General features: G+C 42.1%; 1 protein-coding gene across 1 annotated transcript in view; it reads right to left on the reverse strand.

The window, feature by feature from the left end:
• TPH2 (tryptophan hydroxylase 2) overlaps nucleotides 1-21,806 on the reverse strand; it is a 107,666-nt gene that overhangs the window by 48,599 nt on the left and 37,261 nt on the right. Inside the window, exon 7 of the mRNA XM_040491411.1 lies at nucleotides 20,907-21,042. Coding sequence (XP_040347345.1) covers nucleotides 20,907-21,042 — 136 coding nt within the window. The remainder of the gene's footprint in view (nucleotides 1-20,906; nucleotides 21,043-21,806) is intronic.

Below are 21,806 nucleotides of genomic sequence, written 5' to 3' on the forward strand. Positions count from 1 at the left end.
AAGCTGGAATTTTAGGAGACCTGTCAGCCTCCCCAGGAATTTAAGAGGTACCAAGAAAGAGTGGACCTATTTGGTATTTATATAAAGCTTTTCTTCTCTGCAAAGATCAAAGCATTATTTCATTATCCCTCACACAGAGAGGTTAAGTGGCTGCCTACAGTCATGTGGAGAGCTGATAGTGGGGCCAGGATTTCAGGTGCTGCAGCCCCTAGGTCCTTCCACCTGAGGAGACAAACACAGCAGCCTTCTAGCTGCATTTCCACACCTTAGTGAAGCACTATCCCCTTCCCCTCCCCCTTCCTGGTGAAAGAGGAAACGTCTCCTCCTTATAAATAGGGCAGGCTCTGGCCCTGTGAAGATCAAAGGAGAGGGTGGGATTCTAACAAAGACTGGTAGCCCAACCGACCAAAGACTGGAGAGGACCTGCATAGCTCCAGATCATCCAAAAGGCACATACAGCAGCTAAGGTTCTGGCACCAAATTAAAGGAAGATTGTTGCTCTCAACTATGTCCTATAAAATTGGTGATTAGAAAACCAAGAAAGAAGCTATTCAATGTCATATGCAGAAGTTTCGAGTTTCCCTGTTTAATGGTGCTGTTTAACGTAGAATACTGGCTGATCTCACAGAAGCTGACGCTATAAGTCTACTTGAGTTCAAATCCTGACTACCCACTTACCAGCTATGTGACCTTGAGCAAGTTACCTAACCTTTCTGTGCCTCAGTTTCCTCATTTGGAAACTCAGAATAATAACAGTAACAACTCAGAAGGTTGTTGCATTAAATGAGTTCATCCACATACAATACTTAAAATCGTGCCTCGTACATAATAGTCAATAAATATATACTTGTTAATAGTAAAAAATATTATTGCTTCTGCTACTACAGATGTTGTTGTTGAAATTACCTGTTACTACAGACAGACAATGACAATATTTTCAGGTCTTGGGGCCTCTAATGTCTTAACTAGCCCTGGGAATACCCCAAACCAAACTTGCCCTGAAGCGGAAGATGGCTGCTTTGCTGAGGGTGTGAGCTCTGGGTTCAAATGCAAGAAAAGGAGGCCAGATGGGATTGGCTTTCTGAGAATGTGCCATTTCCTGAGAACACAGAATGCTTCTGTGTAATCCTGAACAGCAACAATGATAATAGCACCGTGGAGAAAGCCAGTTGGCTAGGCAGGAAGCTTGGCTCTGCGCTCCAGGCTCCTATGGGAAAGAGCAGGTTTAAGCTAAAGAGAGTTCATAGGAATGAAGGTTAAACTCTATAAAGTTCTGGCTTATCTTCCCAGCTCTGCGGTAAGACCTTGCCCGGACTCGCCTTCAGCAAGTCCCGATATTAAAAAACACCCACAACAGTCAGGGCTTAAGTCAGACAAGTTCACATGCCCAGAATCTCTCAGATGGCAGCAAGGAGGGAAAATTGAGAAGGGAAAGATCCTATTTTCCTCTCATTACAGACCTAGTGAGAGGCATCTGTTAGATCAGGAGAGGAGCAGCCAACCTTTCTTATAAATGTGAAAACCTACGTCTTTACCTACTGATGCTATCACTTAACAAATGAGGATTAATGTCTGAGCCACAAGGAAAGAAAATAAATGGCATCTTCTGCCAGTTTTAGAGAGGGTTCTGTTGTTCTAATAAGCAAAGGCTAAGCATAAAACTCATTCACTTTACTTAGAAACAGATGAAAAATACTGTCAGAAATAATTCACTTTTATTTTTCTTATAAAATTGAAACACAGCAGTAATTATAAGAAAAATCACCTGACTGCAAAGCCTTTTTAAAACTTTAAAACAGTTATATTTAAAGATAACATTAATTGCCCCTAAAATGTTCAACTGTGACAAGAGAGAATTTCCTCAACGCGAATGCATTTAGTTGTATTATAGCAATAGACATCGCACTATTTGTCAGTGGTGTCATGAATTATTTCCTAATGGTGGAAGTTCGCCCTGTGATTTGAAAAGTGGCCTACCAGGAGAGAGCAGAAGAAGATACACCCACATCAGTACGTGCCGAATAATCAATCATCCCAGCGCAGCTCTGAGTCAGGAACTCCCTCACTGAATAAGCTTATACTATGCTGTGCCAAGTATATTTTTGTTGCTAGTATGTTAAGCCCAACATCTGAAAATAAAATAGAATGAATATTTTAAATGTTTTCACTAAAACATTTTTAAAAGGCATTTCTGATACAAAATTGCATTATTACTTTGGTAATAGTTCTTCTGGAAAGACAGATATTGTACTGGCTTGACCTCAAAAAATTGATGTCAGAGAATGTACATTTATATTTAAAATTCCTGGTTGCTCCTCCCTGAGAAATAGACAAGGGGTAGAGGGCATGTGCTATGGATGTGTATTTCAACACTGCCCTGGCAATGTTTTAAGTTTCAAAGGGCATCCAGTACAGTACCATGAGGCCTCGGGCACCTCTGTTCAGAAATCTAGATCGGGGTGGGTTTGGCCTATGTTGAGGAGAACTAGTCCAGACTATACAGGAGTGAGTGAGTGAGTGAATGAGTGAGTGTGTTTGTGTGCATGTAGCCTTAGAAAATAGGGTTTTCTTGCCCTAACCTTCTTCACTTCTGAGATTTCAGTCAATCCACACAGCTTCTGAAGGAAAGCATGAAATTTGGCCCCAGAAGAATATGGTTTTCTTGAGCTATATATATTTTTTTTAATATTTATTTATTTTTGAGAGAGACAGAGCACAAGCAGAGAAGGGGCAGAGAGAGAGGGAAACAAAGAATCCAAAGCAGGCTCCAGGCTCTGAACTGTCAGCACAGAGCCTGACACTGGGCTGGAACTCATGAACCTCAAGATCATGACCTGAGCTGAAGTCGGATGCTTAACCAACTGAGCCCCAGGCATCCTGAACTATATTTCTTATTAAAGAGCTCTGCATTTCTGAGGAGCCTGGGTGGCTCCATTGGTTGACCTTCTGACTCTTGATTCAGCTCAGGTCATGATCCCAGGGTCGTAAGATCAAGCCCTGCATCGGGCTCCATGCCCTGCTTAAGAATCAATCTCTCGGGGCGCCTGTGTGGCTCAGTCGGTTGGGTGGCCAACTTCGGCTCAGGTCATGATCTTGCAGTCTGTGAGTTTGAGCCCCGCATCGGGCTCTGTGCTGACAGCTCAGAGCCTGGAGCCTGTTTCAGATTCTGTGTCCCTCTCTCTGACCCTCCCCCATTTATGTTCTGTGTCTCTCTCTGTCTCAAAAATAAATAAACGTTAAAAAAAAAATTTTTTTTTAAAAGAATCAATCTCTCAATCTCTCTCTGTCTCTCTATCTCTCTGTCTCTCTCTCTCTCTCTCTCTCTTCCCCCCCCCCATCTACCCCTCTCCTCCACTCATGCTCTTGCTAAAATTAAAAATTAAAAATTAAAAAAAAGAGCTCTGGGGTGCCTGGGTGGTTCAGTCAGTTAAACGTCCAACTCTTGACTTCTGCTCAGGTCATGATCTGATGGTTCACAATGGAGCCCCACATCAGGCTCCATGCTGACAGTGAAGAGCCTGTTTGGGATTCTCTCTCTCCCTCTCTCTCTCTGCCCCTCCCCACTCATGCACACGTGCTCACTCACTCTCTCAAAATAAATAAATTAAAAAAAAATAGAGCTCTGCATTTCTAAGATACCACTGGGCATCAGGACTCCAGATGTAATTGAAAATCATATACACAAGTACATGTGCACATGCAAATTCGGTTAGCAGATGTTCAACAACCACCTTGCACAAAACACATTCAAGGAGTCTGTAGAAACTATGAGCAAGAGACCGCAGATCCCCTGGAAGGACATGCCCAGGGAGGAGAAATCAAAGGAACTAAAGCAGAGCTAGGGAGAGTGGAATACATACTGCATCTGAAAATCCAAAGCACCTTGTAAGAACCAGAAGCCTGATGTCAGAGACCAAACCAGGGAGTGAGGGAAAGGTCCCTGCCTACAATTTGCCTCTCCTCCCAGTATGCCTGAGACTCCTCAACTGAATCACAGCCACTCCAGCAAGAAGCTTCTAGAGACAAATCCAGAGATGCTGATGCCTCCCTGATCCACTCTTCTCCCTGGGGGAGGAGAGACATGTCATTCATGTCAGACATGAATGACACATCCCCCTACATGGGTCCCTTGGGGACCCGCACTAGTGCTTGGCAGGAGTTGCCAATCTCCTAGAACTTCTTCTTAATGTAATATTTTAAATATTAGTTCAAATATAACTTAGAACATGTCACAGGATGACATTATTTTTAATGTTTATTTATTTTTGAGAAAGAGAGAGAGAGAGAGAGAGAGCATGAATGGAGGAGGGGCAGAGAGAGAGAGGGAGACACAGAATCTGACGCAGGTTCCAGACTCCGAATTGTCAGCACAGAGCCCAATGCAGGGCTCGAACCCACGAACTGAGAGATCATGATCCGAGCCATCCAGGCACCCTGGAATGACATTATTTTTAAAGTTAGGACAATAAGCTTTCCTGCCTTTTAAGTGGGACAATATTTGGGGTTAGTTACACAAAGGCAGAGATATATACCTTTTTAGCACCATGTAAAGTGCAGACTGGTTCCCTCTTTTCCTCTCTCTGTTTTTTTCCCTCCTTCCCTCTCTTGCTCTTTTTCCCTCATTTTAATAAGGGGGAGGTGGGGACAACTTGCACATTTCCTTTTGCCCTTCTTCTCCAGCTTCACAGTGAATAACCACTTTTTTATTCTGAAACGATCCTTATCCCAAACACAAAATAGATGAGCAGGATAGGATGCCCCTTACGGGTGTGATTGAAGAGAGGGTCCTCTGAGCCAAGTGACTTATCCTCACAGCTTCAGTTGCTGCCTATAATTGCACCAGTAAAGGTTCAGGGTTTTGCCTGAAGACAGTGAATGTGTAAAAATTGGGCAAAGGGTGTCCAGACATGTCCCTGAAATCAGAGTAAAGCCACTGGGAAGAGGGGAGGACACTCCCCAATACAGGGCTGCAGCCTTTCCGACAGAGGCCTCACCAACACACCGTGCATGCCCAGGGCTTCAAATAAATCCGCAGGATTCACTCCCCTGTACTCCCTCACTCCACGGATCTCTGACTGGGTCTGGGACTCTGAGTGTATCTCGAACCTGGCACCTCCTGATAGCAGTACTGTCCATGGCTTCAGCCCACACAGGACTCAGTTTTCACCTTATATGCCAGGTTTGGGGATCCACTGCTCCCTCAGTCTGACCTCCTTGCTTCCACACCGCCTGTGCCAACCGGCTTTGAGTTCATTGCAATCTTATGAAGGAGACTGACACATGCAATTAATTACCACTCAGTGTTGTCAGTGCCATAATCGAAGTGACACAAAGTGTTACAGGATCATCCAGCTCCGACGAGAAGAAACTTCACAGAGAAGGTTGTGACTGAGCTTTCATCTAGAGAATTAAAAGGATTTTACCAGAGCCATTGCAGGTAGAATGAACCACCTGTGCAAAGGGGCAGGGGCATGAACCAGCAGGATCACAGGTATGGTGAGAAGTGCAGTGTGACCGGAGCATACGGTTTTGGAGGAGGCAGAAAGAGAAGCAGAAGTTATAGTTTAATGAGATCAGACTTTTCTCTCTACACACAACACAGAACAACGGAGGTTAAACAAGGGAATGCTATGCAGCATTTATGTTTCAGAAAGGAAACAAAGTCTACAGACTGCTTCTCAAAGAAAAGAGAGCAATAACTGGTAGACAGAGCAACAACGTCATCATGACCTGTCAGATTTCTTCTAGAACAGTGGTTCTCGGGGCGCCTGAGTGGCGCAGTCGGTTAAAGCGTCCGACTTCAGCCAGGTCACGATCTCGTGGTCCGTGAGTTCGAGCCCCGCGTCGGGCTTTGGGCTGATGGCTCAGAGCCTGGAGCCTGCTTCTGATTCTGTGTCTCCCTCTCTCTCTGCCCCTCCCCCGTTCATGCTCTGTCTCTCTCTGTCCCAAAAATAAATAAAACGTTGAAAAAAGAAAAAATTTTAATAAAAAAAAAAAAAATTAAAAAAACAAGGGAATGCTATGCAGCATTTATGTTTCAGAAAGGAAACAAAGTCTACAGACTGCTTCTCAAAGAAAAGAGAGCAATAACTGGTAGACAGAGCAACAACGTCATCATGACCTGTCAGATTTCTTCTAGAACAGTGGTTCTCGGGGCGCCTGAGTGGCGCAGTCGGTTAAGTGTCCGACTTCAGCCAGGTCATGATCTTGCGGTCTGTGAGTTCGAGCCCCGCGTCAGGCTCTGGGCTGATGGCTCGGAGCCTGGAGCCTGTTTCCGATTCTGTGTCTCCCTCTCTCTCTGCCCCTCCCCCGTTCATGCTCTGTCTCTCTCTGTCCCAAAAATAAATAAAAACGTAGAACAGTGGTTCTCACTGGGGGCAATGTTGCCCCTCTCAGGGGACAACTGGTAGTATCTGCAGACATGTGTGGTTGTCACCTCTGGCCTCAGTGGAAGGGTGCTCTTGACATCTAGTGGATAGAGGCCAGGGATGCTACTTAACATCGTGCAAGGCACAAGACAGCCCTCCACAACGAAGAATTGTCAACAGTGCTGAGGATGAGAAACCCTGTTCTAAAAGATGAGGTGGCCAGAGGGTGCACTATGACACAGCCACAGTGGATCTCCCCGAGAGGCAGAGAGGAGACCTGGAGATGGTGGGCCTTCTCAAATGACTGTGCCACAATTCACGTGCTGGGTGATGCTCACATACCCATGCACCCTGGATCTCTGCATCTTTCCCTCTCCTTCCACTGAGTGAGAAGGACGCTGCTGTTGGAATAACCTTGAATTTGACCCAATAGATTTATTTAAAGGAAATCATTTATAAACTTCAATACTCAATTAGTGACAAAGTGGCGTGTGATCATAGCCGATCAAAGCATGTAGCCACACAATGGTGATGTGCAGAATCCGTGCCCCGAGTGCTGCATAAGGGGAGAAGGAGATATCACCACTTCTAGCAAAACCAGTAACCTTTCAATATAGGTAGAAACATAGGGAAAAGCAAGTCAGTCCTCCCAACCAAGAAAACCAGGAGTCACTGATTCTCCAGAACGTTCACTGCTGTCCTCCAGGCCAGAAAACTCTCCCCAAGGAACCAATCCAATCTGCCATCACTTTTTAAATTAAAGTTCCACTATCTGGCCAAGTTTAGAGAACACAGAGCCTTTAGAATGTAAAATGCTGAAAAAGACCAAAGACATGTTTAAAACCCAATATTTGTTGAGAGCTAGGATATCAAAATGCATTCTACCCAGACTGAAAAGGAAAATAAAATCCTTTTTTCAGATAATGTCTTTTTGCAGCTTTCACTCTCATTTCTACCTGCGTCTTCAGGGCTCACCTTTGTCTCATTAGCGCTGCCTCCACTACAACATTTGGGCAATTGAAGGCGGTTATTTGGAAGCCGAGTACAGGCACCAAACACAGGGGCCAAGTTGAACTTCACAAATTGGAGAATCTGCCCTCTGTTGGTTTTCAGTTGAGGAAATGGGATTTCATTACAAAGACAATGCCTGGAAAAGTGCTTGGGCAGGAACCGGCACTCCCCGTGTGGTGCCCCATCCATTCAAGGCTGCAGCTGTGAAGGGACTTGGGACTTTGCAATACAAATTAAAGGGATCTTTACAGAGAATTGTGTCTGCACAGTTTACTTCTGGAAGGGTGCAGTGGAAACTGGCACCAGTGGTCTCCTGGGGAGGTGAAGGGAGTGTCAAGGGAGCAAAGGAGGGAAAGGAAGTCACTGTTTACAGTGTGCTTTTTTTTTTTAAGTTTATTTATTTATTTTGAGAGAGAAACAGTGAGCATGAGCAGGGGAGGGGCAGAGTGAGAGGGAAAGAGAGAATCCCAAGCAGTTTCCACACTGTCAGCACAGAGCCCCATGTAGGGCTTGAACTCAGGAACTATGAGATCATGACCTGAGCCCAAATCAAGAGTGGATGCCCAACTGACTGAACCACTCAGGCGGTGTCACCACCACCCCTTTTTTTTAAGTCCACAATGTGCTTTGAATTCTGAATTATGTACATGTATTACGTACTCATAAAATAATAATTTAAAAAACAATGAATGATAGAAAACCCACTCCCCCCAAAAAAAGATTCTGTAAAACACCCAAGTTAGCAAGTCCCAGGTTTCTATCCTCTGACTTAAGCATCCTCTTGTCTGTATGGTCATGGGAGTCATAGAAGAAGAAAACACTCACATCTATAGTGGGAGCTTTAAATTCACTTCTGAACTCCCAACACTTACTTCCAACTACCAGGGGCTTCTCCAGGATGTCCACCCCTGGGCACCTCAAAGACAACATGCCCCAATCCCAAATTCTCCTCTTCTCTCCCTCCTTCCTTGCCCCTTCCTTGCCCTTTCCTTCCAAGCCTGATCCTGCTCTAATATTCTCAGCCATTTTTAGAAAAAAAAACTATCCATTCAACTTCCCAGTCTAAAAACCTTAGTATTATCTTGAGGACCTTCTCCTCACCCTCATGGTCGCCAAATATTGTTAATTCCATTGCGATGATACTTTTCAAATAGGTGACCTCCTGTCCTATCCCACTGACCTTTTCTAGGTCAAGAACTTATAAACTATATTCCTTCACTGGAATGTGAGCTCCTGCTGCTTTTCCAACTTGTTCATTCTTTACACCTCCCCAACCCCCAGTCCCCATCATCTTTCTCGAATACAATTATCTGCTCATGCTCAAGAACCTTGGATAACTCCCTGTTGCCTACAGAATTGTCCAAGTTTGACAAATGAGCCTTTACACTGCGAACTGAAAAAAAAAAATCCATCCTTAATACATACCCTATGCTCTGGCCACTCTGATGTAACAAGCCTTGCTCACTTATGCCTCTTGTGAGCTTCCACAACTTTGCACTTGCTGTCTGCTTGACTTGAAAGCTTTCCCCTCCCTCCCCACCCTGCCTTGTACAAAAACATAAATTTTTATCCACCCTTCTAGACCCCCACTCAGTTTACACCCTCTCTGAAAAGCCTTTCAGGACTGCTTTATACACACCCTCATTATAGCCCTAACCACACTTGCATAATTATTTATGTTTCTATCTCCCCTGCCAGAATGTGAGCTGCTTTAAGAAACAGCTGCTATATTTTATTCATCTTTGAATCCACTGCACCTCCCTGCTAGCATTGCACATAAATGTTTGCTGAATGAATTGGCTGAAAGTACTTTGGTAAAAATGTAACACATTATCCCAAAATTTTATAGATCTCTGTGGCTAAAATCTCATTTCTTTGCCCTCTCTCTCTGCATACCTATTGGCACGCTATCGCAGGTCTCACGAGGGCCAGTTATTCAAAAGGAACTAACAAAGTGCCTGCTATTTGTAAACAGGGCCATTTGTAAACCCTCTGGGCTAGATTTAGAGATTGCCTTTCTAACTCTGACAATGCTCCTTTGAGTACTCACTCCAGTATAAGAAGCATTTCTTTTCCAAATGTCTTGAGTCCTATAAGTAGTAACCTTTGTTTACCCTGAAAACACTTTCAGGGAAGCTGAAAGGAGCTTAGAAAGCAATGTAGTGACCCTGCTGGGACCTACCTGGTCAGTGAGCCGCCTGCCTGCTGAAGAGGAGGAGAGGAACTTCAGAGGCTCAGCTCAAATCCCTGCCTACATCCACCACCACCACCAGCTAGTCAACTGCTTCAACCTTCAAGGACTCTCTGCTCCACGGTGAAGATCAATGGCAGCCCATTAATCACAATATTATTCTAGTAAAACAGCATCATAAGCAAAGTGATAACCCCAGTGTCCTGAAGAACAATGGGTAACAAATGAGAGTAAGATTAGGGGTCGGTGCTTATTCAAGTGGAGCCCAAGGGGGCAGAGACCCAGTGACAACTCCCAGTCTTGGGCTCTTTGGCTCTTGCTCTTTTCTCTCTACCTGGAATATTCTACCAGGAAATATTTGGAAAGAAGAAAAGGAGGGGGCGCCTGGTGGCTCAGTCAGTTAAGTGTCCGACTCTTGATCTCAGCTCAGGTCATGATCTCACAGTTTATGGGTTTGAGCCCCACATCAGGAGGCTCCCCACAGAGCCTGCCTCGGTTTCTGTCTCTCCCTCTCTCTGCCCCTCCCCCACTCATACACATTCATGTTCATGCGCTCTCTCTCTCTCTCTCAAAATAAATAAACAAACCTAGGAGTGCGTGGGTGGCTCAGATTGTTAAACTGCAGATTCTTGACTTCAGCTCAGGTCATAATCTCACAGTTTATGAGTTCAAGCCCCACATAGGACTCTATGCTCATAGCAAGCCTGCTTCGATGCCTGTCTCCCTCTCTCTGCTTCTCCTGCATGCTCTCTCTCTTCCTTTCTCTCTCTCAACAATAAATAAATGTTAAGAAGAAAATTCCTAATAAATAAACTTTAAAAAAAAAAAAAGGAAATGTTTGCATTCAGGTCTCTGTTTGAATGTCACTTCCCAAGAGGCTTTCCTGATGACTCAACCCAAAAGAGCAACATCCACTACTATTCATCTTCTCACCCTGTTTTATATGTCTTTAAAGCACTTTTAGCACATCACAGCACTTACACCCAATATCATACTACCTAGGTGTTTGTATGCTGACCATTGTCCTCTACCTCCACTCATTCATCCAAGAGAACAGGGACATTGTCTTTAGACAGGGACATTGTTCCTAGACAATCTAAGCACATAGTAATCTCCCAATAAGTGTTTTTTTTTTTTAAAGAATAGAAAGAAATATTCAAGTAGTTTACAATTTCAGTAAAGATGTAAGACCCAAATTAAAAGGTTAAAATCTAGCATGGTTAAATACATGTAATAAGTGGATGATAAGGAAAGCAAATAACATTTGCTGAGGAAAAAGCGATTGTGCACGGGGATGGCAAGAGAATGTTTCCCAGAGATGAGATTTGTGTCTGCCTTGAAGGCAGTGGAAAATTCAGTAAGTTTAAGAAACCGTGCCAGTAGGAGCCAAGATGGCGGAACAGCATGGAAGCTTTTTGTGTTTCGCATCCATGAAATACAGTCAGACCAACACTAAACCATTCTGCACACCTAGAAAACTGACTGGAGGATTAACACAACAATCTGCACAACCTGAACCACAGAATTCAGCAGGTACGCGGCGCAGAGAAGTGAACTTGGGGAGCGAGAGACACAGGAAGGGAGGTGCTTTTGCGAGCGGAGAGAGGACGGAGACTGGGGTGGGGGAGATACGGGAAAAGCACCCCTCCCCAAAAGCAGCTGGAGAGAAAGTGGAAAATTGGAAACAGCCTCAGGGACTAAACTAAAAAGGGAGAAAGGAGAAAGGAGAGGGTTTAAATTCCATCAAGACTGTAAACAAGGGGAGTGCAAAGGCTGCAACTCCACAGCTCGATACCTGGTGGTGCTCTGGTGGGAAGGGCGAATCCCCAGGAACAGAGTGGAGTCCAGGAGGTTCTCGGGCCACAAGGGGAAAAGCAGTTCCACTGCTGGAAGGACATTTGGTAGAGACTGTTGAAGCCACCTGGTCCCAGCAGACCCCAGAGAACAGCCACATTCGCTGTTGCTAGAACAAGGTCATTAAGGGTGAAGCCTGGTGCCCGATGTGTGTTGTGATTTTCCATAATCCCTGAAAAGCTGCTGCAACACTATCTCGCGAACTTTTTCTGAGGCGGGCTGGCACCTGGCCGCAGTCTTGGGGCACCGGCAGCAGCAGGGCCCAGCGGACATTCCTGGGTGCAGCCGACATTCAGCCATTGCTCATTCAGCCATTGCTCAGTGAGACCCTCCCGCAGAGGGGCGGAACGGGTCAAAGCCACAGTCCTTCGGAAGTAAGGGGCGGGGATAAACAGCCGCATCTGACACAAAACTTGGGAGAGAGGTACTGCCTGGGGCCTGGTCACGGAGAGTAAAAAGCAGGGAGTGGACGAGAGCTGAAGACAGAGGATGGGTGCGCGATTGCTGATGGGGAGAACAGACTGGGTAGCCGGGCGCCGCCATTTTTACCACTCCCACGCATGTGCATGCGCACCTACGAGCTCTGCAACAATCCACCCCAGTAGGCTAGCAGCGCCATCTAGTGGAGAGCGGAGCTGTTACAGTGAGCCCCGCCCAACTGGGCCAACTTCACTCTTCAAGAACACAAGTCTCACCGCCAGCTTAATTTATGGAATATAAAGAGCTACATAGACTGCTTCTAGGAGAAAATGAAGCAGTTTCAGTCCTACTTCAATCTGCTAGCAGGCTCAATTTTCATTTTTCTTTTTCTCTTTCACAATTCTTTTCTTGTTCTTGAATACAGAAAGAGAAAAAATTCATTTTTATTTTCAATTTTTATTAAAAATATCTTTCTTTAATTTTTATTACTATATATTTTACTTTTGTGTAATTTTTTTTCAAATTCTACTTTACTTCCATCATTTTATTTTAGTCTACTTCAGTGTACTCACCTTTTCAAATTTTCAAACAATTTCCTTTTTTCTCTTTTTCTTTTTTCTTTTTCATTTCTTTTCTTTTTCTTGAATGCAGAAAAAGAAAAACTTCGTTTTTACTTTCAATTTCTATTAAAAATATTCTTATTTAATTTTTAATTTTGCTTACTATATTTTTTGCTTTTATGTAAATTTTTTCAAATTCTATTTTACTTCCATCATTTTATTTTAGTGTACTACAGTGCGTTCACTCTTTGAAATTTTCAAACGATTTCTTTTTCTTCTTCTTTTTTTATCTCATTTATGTTTTTTGTTTCTTTTTCCTTAAATACGGAAAATGAAAAAAATTCATATTTATTTTTAATTTTTATTAAAAATATGTTTCTTTAATTTTTTCTACTATATTCTTTACTTTTGTGTATATTTTCTGAAATTCTATTTTACCCTCATCATCTCCTTTTAGTCTACTTCAGTTTATTCATTTTTTCAAATTCTCAAATGATTTCCTTTTTTTTTCTCCCCCCCTTTTCTTATTCTCTAATTTGTCAAACCACTTTCAGCACCCAGACCAAAACACAGCTAGGATCTAGCATCATCTATTCAATTTGTGTGTGTTTGTATGTTTTTAATTTTTAATTTTAACATTTTTTAAGTTTCAACTTTTTAATTTCAAATTTTCTATCTCATTAATTCCTTTTCTCCCTTCAAAATGACAAAATGAAAAAAAAATTTAAAAAAAAAAGGGGCGCCTGGGTGGCGCAGTCGGTTAGGCGTCCGACTTCGGCCAGGTCACGATCTCGCGGTCCGGGAGTTCGGGCCCTGCGTCGGGCTCTGGGCTGATGGCTCAGAGCCTGGAGCCTGTGTCCGATTCTGTGTCTCCCTCTCTCTCTGCCCCTCCCCCGTTCATGCTCTGTCTCTCTCTGTCCCAAAAATAAATAAAACGTTGAAAAAAAAATTTTTTTTTTAAATGACAAAATGAAGGAATTCACCTCAAAAGAAAGAGCACGAAGAAACGACAGCCAGGGATTTAACCAACACAGATACAAGCAAGATGTCTGAACCAGAATTTAGAATTACAATAGTAAGAATACTAGCTGGAGTGGAAAATAGATTAGAATCCCTTTCTGCAGAGATAAAAGGAGTAAAAAATAGCCAGAAGGAAATTAAAAATGCGATAACTGAGCTGCAATCACGGATGGATGCTGCGGCTGCAACGATGGACAAGGTAGAACAAAGAATCAGCGATATAGAGGACAAACTTATAGAGAATAATGAAGCACCACAAAAGAGGGAGATGAAGGCAAAAGAGCACAATTTAAGAATTAGAGAAATCAGTGACTCATTAAAAAGGAACAACATCATAATCATAGGGGTCCCAGAAGAGGAAGAGAGAGAAATAGGGGTAGAAGGGTTATGTGAGCAAATCACATAGCAGAAAACTTTCCTAACCTGGGGAAAGACACAGACATCAAAATCCAGGAAGCACAGAGGACCCCCATTAGATTCAACAAAAACCGACCATCAACAAGGCATATCATAGTCAAATCCACAAAATACTCAGCAAGGAGAGAATCATGAAAGCGGCAAGGGAAAAACAGTCCTTAACCCAGAAGGGAAGACAGATAGGTTTGCAGCAGACCTATCCACAGAAACTTGGCAAGCCAGAAAGAAATGGCGGGATGTATTCAGTGTGCTGAATCAGAAAAATATGCAACCAAGAATTCCTTGTCCAGCAAGGCTGTCATTCAAAATAAAGGAGAGATAAAAAGATTCCCAGACAAACAAAAATTAAAGGAGTTTGTGACCATTAAACCAGCCCCGCAAGAAATTTCAAGGGGGACTCTCTGAGAGGAGAAAAGATGAAAATATATATATATATATACCAAAAGCAACAAAAGACTAGAAAGGACCAGAGAACACCACCAGAAACTCCAACTCTACAAAGCATCATAATGGCAATAAATTCATATCTTTCAGTACTCACTCTAAACGTCAATGGACTCAATGCTCCAACCAAAAGACATAGGGTAACAGAATGGATAAGAAAACGAGATCCATCTACATGCTGTTTACAAGAGACCCACTTGAGACCTAAAGACACCTTCAGATTGAAAATAAGGGGATGGAGAACCATCTATCATGCTAAAGGTCAACAAAAGAAAGCCGGAGTAGCCATACTTATATCAGACAATCTAGACTTTAAAATAAAGACTGTATCAAGAGATAGAGAAGGGCATTATATCATAATCAAGGGGTCTATCCACCAAGACCTAACAATTGTAAACATCTATGCGCCAAATGTGAGAGCACCTAAATATATAAATCAATTAATCACAAACATAAAGAAACTCATCAATATTAATACCACAATAGTAGGAGACTTCAACACCCCACTCATAGCAATGGACAGATCATCTAATCAAAAAATCAACAAGGAAACAATGGCTTTGAATGACACACTGGATCAGATGGCCTTAACAGATATATTCAGAACATTTCATCCTTAAGCAGCAGAATATACATTCTTCTCCAGTGCACATGGAACATTCTCCAGAACAGACCATATACTGGGACACAAATCAGCCCTAAGTAAGTATAAAAAGATCGAGATCATACCGTGCATATTTTCAGACCACAACACTATGAAACTCAAAATCAACCACAAGAAAAAATTTGGAAAGGTAACAAATACCTGGAGACTGGAGAACATCCTACTAAAGAATGAATGGGCTAACCAAGCAGTTAAAGAGGAAATTTAAAAGTATATGGAAATCAATGAAAATGATAACACCACAACCCAAAACCTCTGGGATGCAGCAAAGGTGGTCATAAGAGGAAAGTATATAGCAATCCAGGCCTTCCTAAAGAAGGAAGAAAGACCTCAGATACACAACCTAACCTTATGTCTTAAGGAGCTGGAAAAAGAACAGCAAATAAAACCTAAAAACAGCAGAAGACAGGAAATAATAAAGAGTAGAGCAGAAATTAATGCTATCGAAACCAAAAAAAAAAAAACAAAAAAACAAAAAAACAACAACAGTAGAACAGATCAATGAAACCAGATGCTGGTTCTTTAAAAGAATTAACAAAATTGGTAAACCACTAGCCAGTTTGATCAAAAATAAAAAGGAAAGGACCCAAATAAATAAAATAAAAAATGAAAGAGGAGAGATCACAATCAACACAACAGAAACAAAAACAATAATAAGAGAATATTATGAGCAACTATATGCCAAAAAAATGGGTAATCTGGAAGAAATGGACAAATTCCTAGAAACATATACACTACCAAAACTGAAACAGGAAGAAACAGAAAATTTGAACCACCCATAACCAGTAAGGAAATCTAATTAGTAATCAAATATCTCCTAAAAAACAAGAGTCCAGGGCCAAATGGCTTTCCAGGTGAGTTCTACCAAACATTTAAGGAAGAGTTAACACCATTCTCTTGAAGCTGTTCCAAAAAATAGAAATGGAAGGAAAACTTCCAAACTCATTCTATGAAGCCAGCATTACCTCGATTCCAAAACCAGACAGACACCCCACTAAAAAGGAGAACTATAGACCAATTTCCCTGATGAACATGGATGCAAAAATCCTCAACAAGATATTAACCAACTGGCTCCAACAATACATTAAAAAAATTATTCACCATGACCAAGCAGGATTTATACCTGGGATGCAGGGCTGGTTCTATATCTGCAAAACAATTAACATGATTCATCACATCAATAAAAGAAAGGACAAGAACCATATGATCCTCTCAACAGATGCAGAGAAAGCATTTGACAATATACAGCATCCTTTCTTGATAAAAACCCTCAAGAAAGTAGGGATAGAAGGAGCATACCTAGAGATCATAAAAGCCATATATGAACAACCCAACGCTAATATCATCCTCAATGGGGAAAAACTGAGAACTTTCCGCTAAGGTCAGGAACAAGACAGGGATGTCCACTCTCACTGCTGTTATTCAACATAGTATTGGAAGTCTTAGCCTCTGCAATCAGACAACACAAAGAAATAAAAGGCATCCAAATTGGCCAGGAGGAAGTCAAACTTTCACTCTTCACAGATGACATGTTACTCTATATGGAAAACCCTAAAGATTCCACCAAAAAACTGCTAGAATTGATTCATGAATTCAGCAAAGTTGCAGGATATAAAATCAATGCACAGAAATCGGTTGCATTCCTATACACCAACAATGAAGCGACAGAAAGAGAAATCAAGGAATCAATCCCATTTACAATTGCACCAAAAACCATAAAATACCTAGGAATAAATCTAACCAAAGAAGTGAAAAATCTATACACTGAAACATATAGAAAGCTTATGAAAGAAATTGAAGAAGACACAAAAAAATGGAAAAAGATTCCATGCTCCTGGATAGGAAGAACAAATATTGTTAAAATGTCGATACTACCCAAAGAAATCTACATATTCAATGCAATCCCTATCAAAGTAACACCAGCATTCTTCACAGAGCTAGAACAAATAATCCTAAAATTTGTATGGAACCAGAAAAGACCCCGAATAGCCAAAGCAATCTTGAAAAAGAAAACCAAAGCAAGAGGCATCACAATCCCGGACTTCAAGCTATACTACAAAGTTGTAATCATCAAGACAGTATGGTACTGGCACAAGAACAGACATTCAGATCAATGGAACAGAACAGAGAACCCAGAAATGGACCCACAAAAGTATGGCCAACTAATCTTTGACAAAGAAGGAAAGAATATCCAGTGGAATAAAGACAGTCTCTTCAGCAAGTGGTGCTGGACAGCAACATGGAGAAGAATGAACCTGGACCACTTTCTTACACCATACACAAAAATAAACTCAAAATGGATAAAAGGCCTCAATGTAAGACAGGAAGCCATCAAAATCCTCAAGGAGAAAGCAGGCAAAACCTCTTTGATCTTGGCCACAGCAACTTCTTACTCAACACGTCTCCGGAGGCAAGGGAAACAAAAGCAAAAATGAACTACTAGGACCTCATCAAAATAAAATAAAAAGCTTCTGCACAGCAAAGGAAACAATCAGCAAAACTAAAAGGCAACTGACAGAATGGGAGAAGATATTTGCAAATGACATATCAGATACAGGGTTAGTATCCAAAATCCATAAAGAACTTATCAAACCCAACACCCAAAAAACAAATAATCCAGTGAAGAAATGGGCAAAAGACATGAACAGACACTTCTCCAAGGAAGACATCCAGATGGCCAATCAACACATGAAAAAATGTTCAACATCCCTCATCATCAGGGAAATACAAATCAAAACCACAATGAGATACCACCTCACACCAGTCAGAATGGCTAACATTAACAACTCAGGCAACAACAGATTTGGTGAGGATGCGGAGAAAGAGGATCTCTTTTGCATTGTTGGTGGCAATGCAAGCTGGTGCAGCCACTCTGGAAACAGTATGGAGGTTCCTCAAAAAAATAAAAATAAAACTACCCTACAACCCAGCAATTGCACTACTAGGAATTTATCCACAGGATACAAGTGTGGTGTTTCGAAGAGACACATGCACCCCCATGTTTATAGCAGCACTATCAACAATAGCCAAAGTATGGAAAGAGCCCAAATGTCCATCGATGGATGAATGGATAAAGAAGATGTGGTATATATATACAATGGAGTATTACTCAGCAATCAAAAAGAATGAAATCTTGCCATTTGCAACTACATGGATGGAACTGGAGGGTATTATGCTACGTGAAATTAGAGAAAGACAAAAATCATATGATTTCACTCATATGAGGACTTTAAGAGAAAAAACAGATGAACATAAGGGAAGGGAAACAAAAATAATATAAAAACAGGGAGGGGGATAAAACAGAAGAGATTCATAAATATGGAGAACAAACTGAGGGTTGCTGGAGGGGTTGTGGGAGGGGGGATGGGCTAAATGGGTAAGGGGCATTAAGGAATGTACTCCTGAAATCATTGTTTCACTATATGCTAACTAATTTGGATATAAATTTTAAAAAATAAATAATAAAATTTAAAAAAAAGAAAGAAACAGACCCACAAACGTATGGCCAACTCATCTTTGACAAAGCAGGAAAGAACATCCAATGGAAAAAAGACAGTCTCTTTAACAAATGGTGCTGGGAGAACTGGACAGCAACATGCAGAAGGTTGAAACTAGACCACTTTCTCACACCATTCACAAAAATAAACTCAAAATGGATAAAGGACCTGAATGTGAGACAGGAAACCATCAAAACCCTAGAGGAGAAAGCAGGAAAAGACCTCTCTGACCTCAGCCGTAGCAATCTCTTACTCGACACATCCCCAAAGGCAAGGGAATTAAAAGCAAAAGTGAATTACTGGGACCTTATGAAGATAAAAAGCTTCTGCACAGCAAAGGAAACAACCAACAAAACGAAAAGGCAACCAACGGAATGGGAAAAGATATTTGCAAATGACATATCGGACAAAGGGCTAGTATCCAAAATCTATAAAGAGCTCACCAAACTCCACACCCGAAAAGCAAATAACCCAGTGAAGAAATGGGCAGAAAACATGAATAGACACTTCTCTAAAGAAGACATCTGGATGGCCAACAGGCACATGAAAAGATGTTCAGCGTCGCTCCTTATCAGGGAAATACAAATCAAAACCACACTCAGATATCACCTCACGCCAGTCAGAGTGGCCAAAATGAACAAATCAGGAGACTATAGATGCTGGAGAGGATGTGGAGAAACGGGAACCCTCTTGCACTGTTGGTGGGAATGCAAATTGGTGCAGCCACTCTGGAAAGCAGTGTGGAGGTTCCTCAGAAAATTAAAAATAGACCTACCCTATGACCCAGCAATAGCACTGCTAGGAATTTATCCAAGGGACACAGGAGTACTGATGCATAGGGGCACTTGTACCCCAATGTTCATAGCAGCACTCTCAACAATAGCCAAATTATGGAAAGAGCCTAAATGTCCATCCACTGATGAATGGATAAAGAAATTGTGGTTTATATACACTATGGAATACTACGTGGCAATGAGAAAAAATGAAATATGGCCTTTTGTAGCAACGTGGATGGAACTGGAGGGTGTGATGCTAAGTGAAATAAGCCATACAGAGAAAGACAGATACCATATGGTTTCACTCTTATGTGGATCCTGAGAAACTTAACAGGAACCCATGGGGGAGAGCCAAAGCATAAGAGACTGTTGAGAACTGAGAGCAAACTGAGGGTTGATGGGGGGTGGGAGGGAGGAGAGGGTGGGTGATGGGTATTGAGGAGGGCACCTTTTGGGATGAGCACTGGGTGTTGTATGGAAACCAATTTGACAATAAATTTCATATATAAATAAAAAAAAAAAAAGAAAGAAAGAAAGAAAATGTGCCACTGTTGGGGGCACCTGGATGGCTCAGTTGGATAAGCATTCGACTTCAGCTTAGGTCATGATCTCACAGCTCATGGGTCCAAACCCCACATCGGGCTCTGTGCTGACAGCTCAGTCTGGAGCCTCCTTCAGATTCTGTGTCTCCCTTTCTCTCTGCCCATGCTCTGCTCACATTCTGTCTCTGTCTCTGTCTCTCTCTCTCTCTCTCTCTTAAAAATAAATAAACATTTAAAAATTAAAGAAAAAAAGAGAAAACAGGCCAGTGTTTCACACTGGGAGACTACAATCCATGTGTGATAAGGCCAAATTATGAACACATGAGAGTTCACAGCTTACCCAACCCTTGGCCACCCATTGTCTGAGAGAGAATAAAAGCCCCAAAGGTGGATTCTCTCAAAGAAAGCTGACAGAGTCAAAGAAGAATCATTAACCCCATATAAATCTAGAGGTGGTAGGTAGGACTGGAGGAGTGTTCAAGAAACTAAGACAGCAGGAAGAGCATAGTAAAAAGTTCTGAGTTTGGGGGTGATGTGAAACACTGAAGGAGAAGGAATCAGTCATGAGAATTGTCATGGTGTATGTGCATGAATTTCCTTAACATGGAAGAGCCTCCTCATGGGAAGAGACACGTGAGTCCCAGCTGTGTTAACGCTGACTTATCCCTTTGTGCCTGCATCTTCCCCTCAGTAAAAATGGAAATAATCATCTACATCATGGGATTGCTGTGAAGAGTAAATGAGTTGATGAGAGTAGCACCTGGCGTGTTGGGATTATCCTTATTATTGGCATTTTGAGCCCTGCTCCTTTAAATGCAACATCGTCCTAATGGTCTATAGGGATCGTGGCTTTATAAAAATTACACATGTTTTAAGGAGCAATATCACCAACAGCTGGGCCAAAGCCAAAGCCTCAGTGTTGAGATAACCTTAAAGAGACAAACCTAAGTGAGGATACGGAGATCCCACATACCCAGCTGAGGAATTTGGTTCTTTGAACGAGCACTTGGCTCGCTGGCTAGACCAACACGATTACTTCGGAGATCAAAGAGGGCCTAAGTCACTTCCAAGTACAGTGAGCACTGACCACTTGACAGTGTGGTGGTCTTCATCCAGCCTAGGCATCCAATGTGGGTACTCACGGTTCCGGGGTGTAGAGGGGGTCCGAGCCATGCCGGACGTACTGAGTGCAATGGAACACTCTGTAGGCCAGTCCTGCCAGAAAGTCTCGCGGACTCAGGTATCCAGCCACCGGCCTCACCGTGAAGCCTGATCTTTCTAAAATGGCAACAGAAAGAACCAACTAAGTATTAACTTGACAAGGTTTGAGGGCCCAAGCAGGGTGTCCTATTATTTATAAGGAGGTTCTAGAAACAAAGTAATCAAGGTCTTAAAACTCTTGACAACTGAATGACGTATACGGTTAATAGCTATCATGTTTGTGGTTTCTGATTACTAAAATATACTCCCAAATGATGGTTTCCAGGGGAACAAGGCATTTATTAAAATGGGGGGAAAAAGTGAAAAAATTTTGAAAGATTTAAATTCAGAAGCTAAATTAGGACAAGAAAGCTCAAATTCACAGGACAAGTGATGCTTACCACGTATTACCTAGTATGTTTCTAAAAAACACACGCCCCCAGGTGGGGATCCATTCTGCCTGTATGTGTTCAGTTAACACAGGGTAAATTCACCCCCTTCGCTAGCCTTGTGGAATCAGTTCACACTACAGCTTTCTATCATCAATACCACCTAACTCCTTCATTCCACATTGCTGTTTTCTATGATATTATGAAAACAATCATATTAATTTCTGTAATTTGAAGAGATACACTAAAGCTCTACATGTCTATTGGTTTATGGTAAGAGGAAACAAAATAAGTGGAATACAATGCAATCTCTGAAACTGCCCTATCCTGCTAACTCAATTAGGCCATGGGTCATCAGTGTTCTCAATTTAAGCACTACCTAATGCTTGCTTTTCATGAAGGCCCAGGAAATTTACAACGGGAGAACTACTCTTATCTCTGACACCAGCTTTG

Source organism: Herpailurus yagouaroundi, unplaced genomic scaffold (assembly GCF_014898765.1).
Source record: "Herpailurus yagouaroundi ecotype Mexico unplaced genomic scaffold, PumYag 182, whole genome shotgun sequence".
In the NCBI taxonomy this organism is placed as follows: Eukaryota; Metazoa; Chordata; class Mammalia; order Carnivora; family Felidae; genus Herpailurus; species Herpailurus yagouaroundi.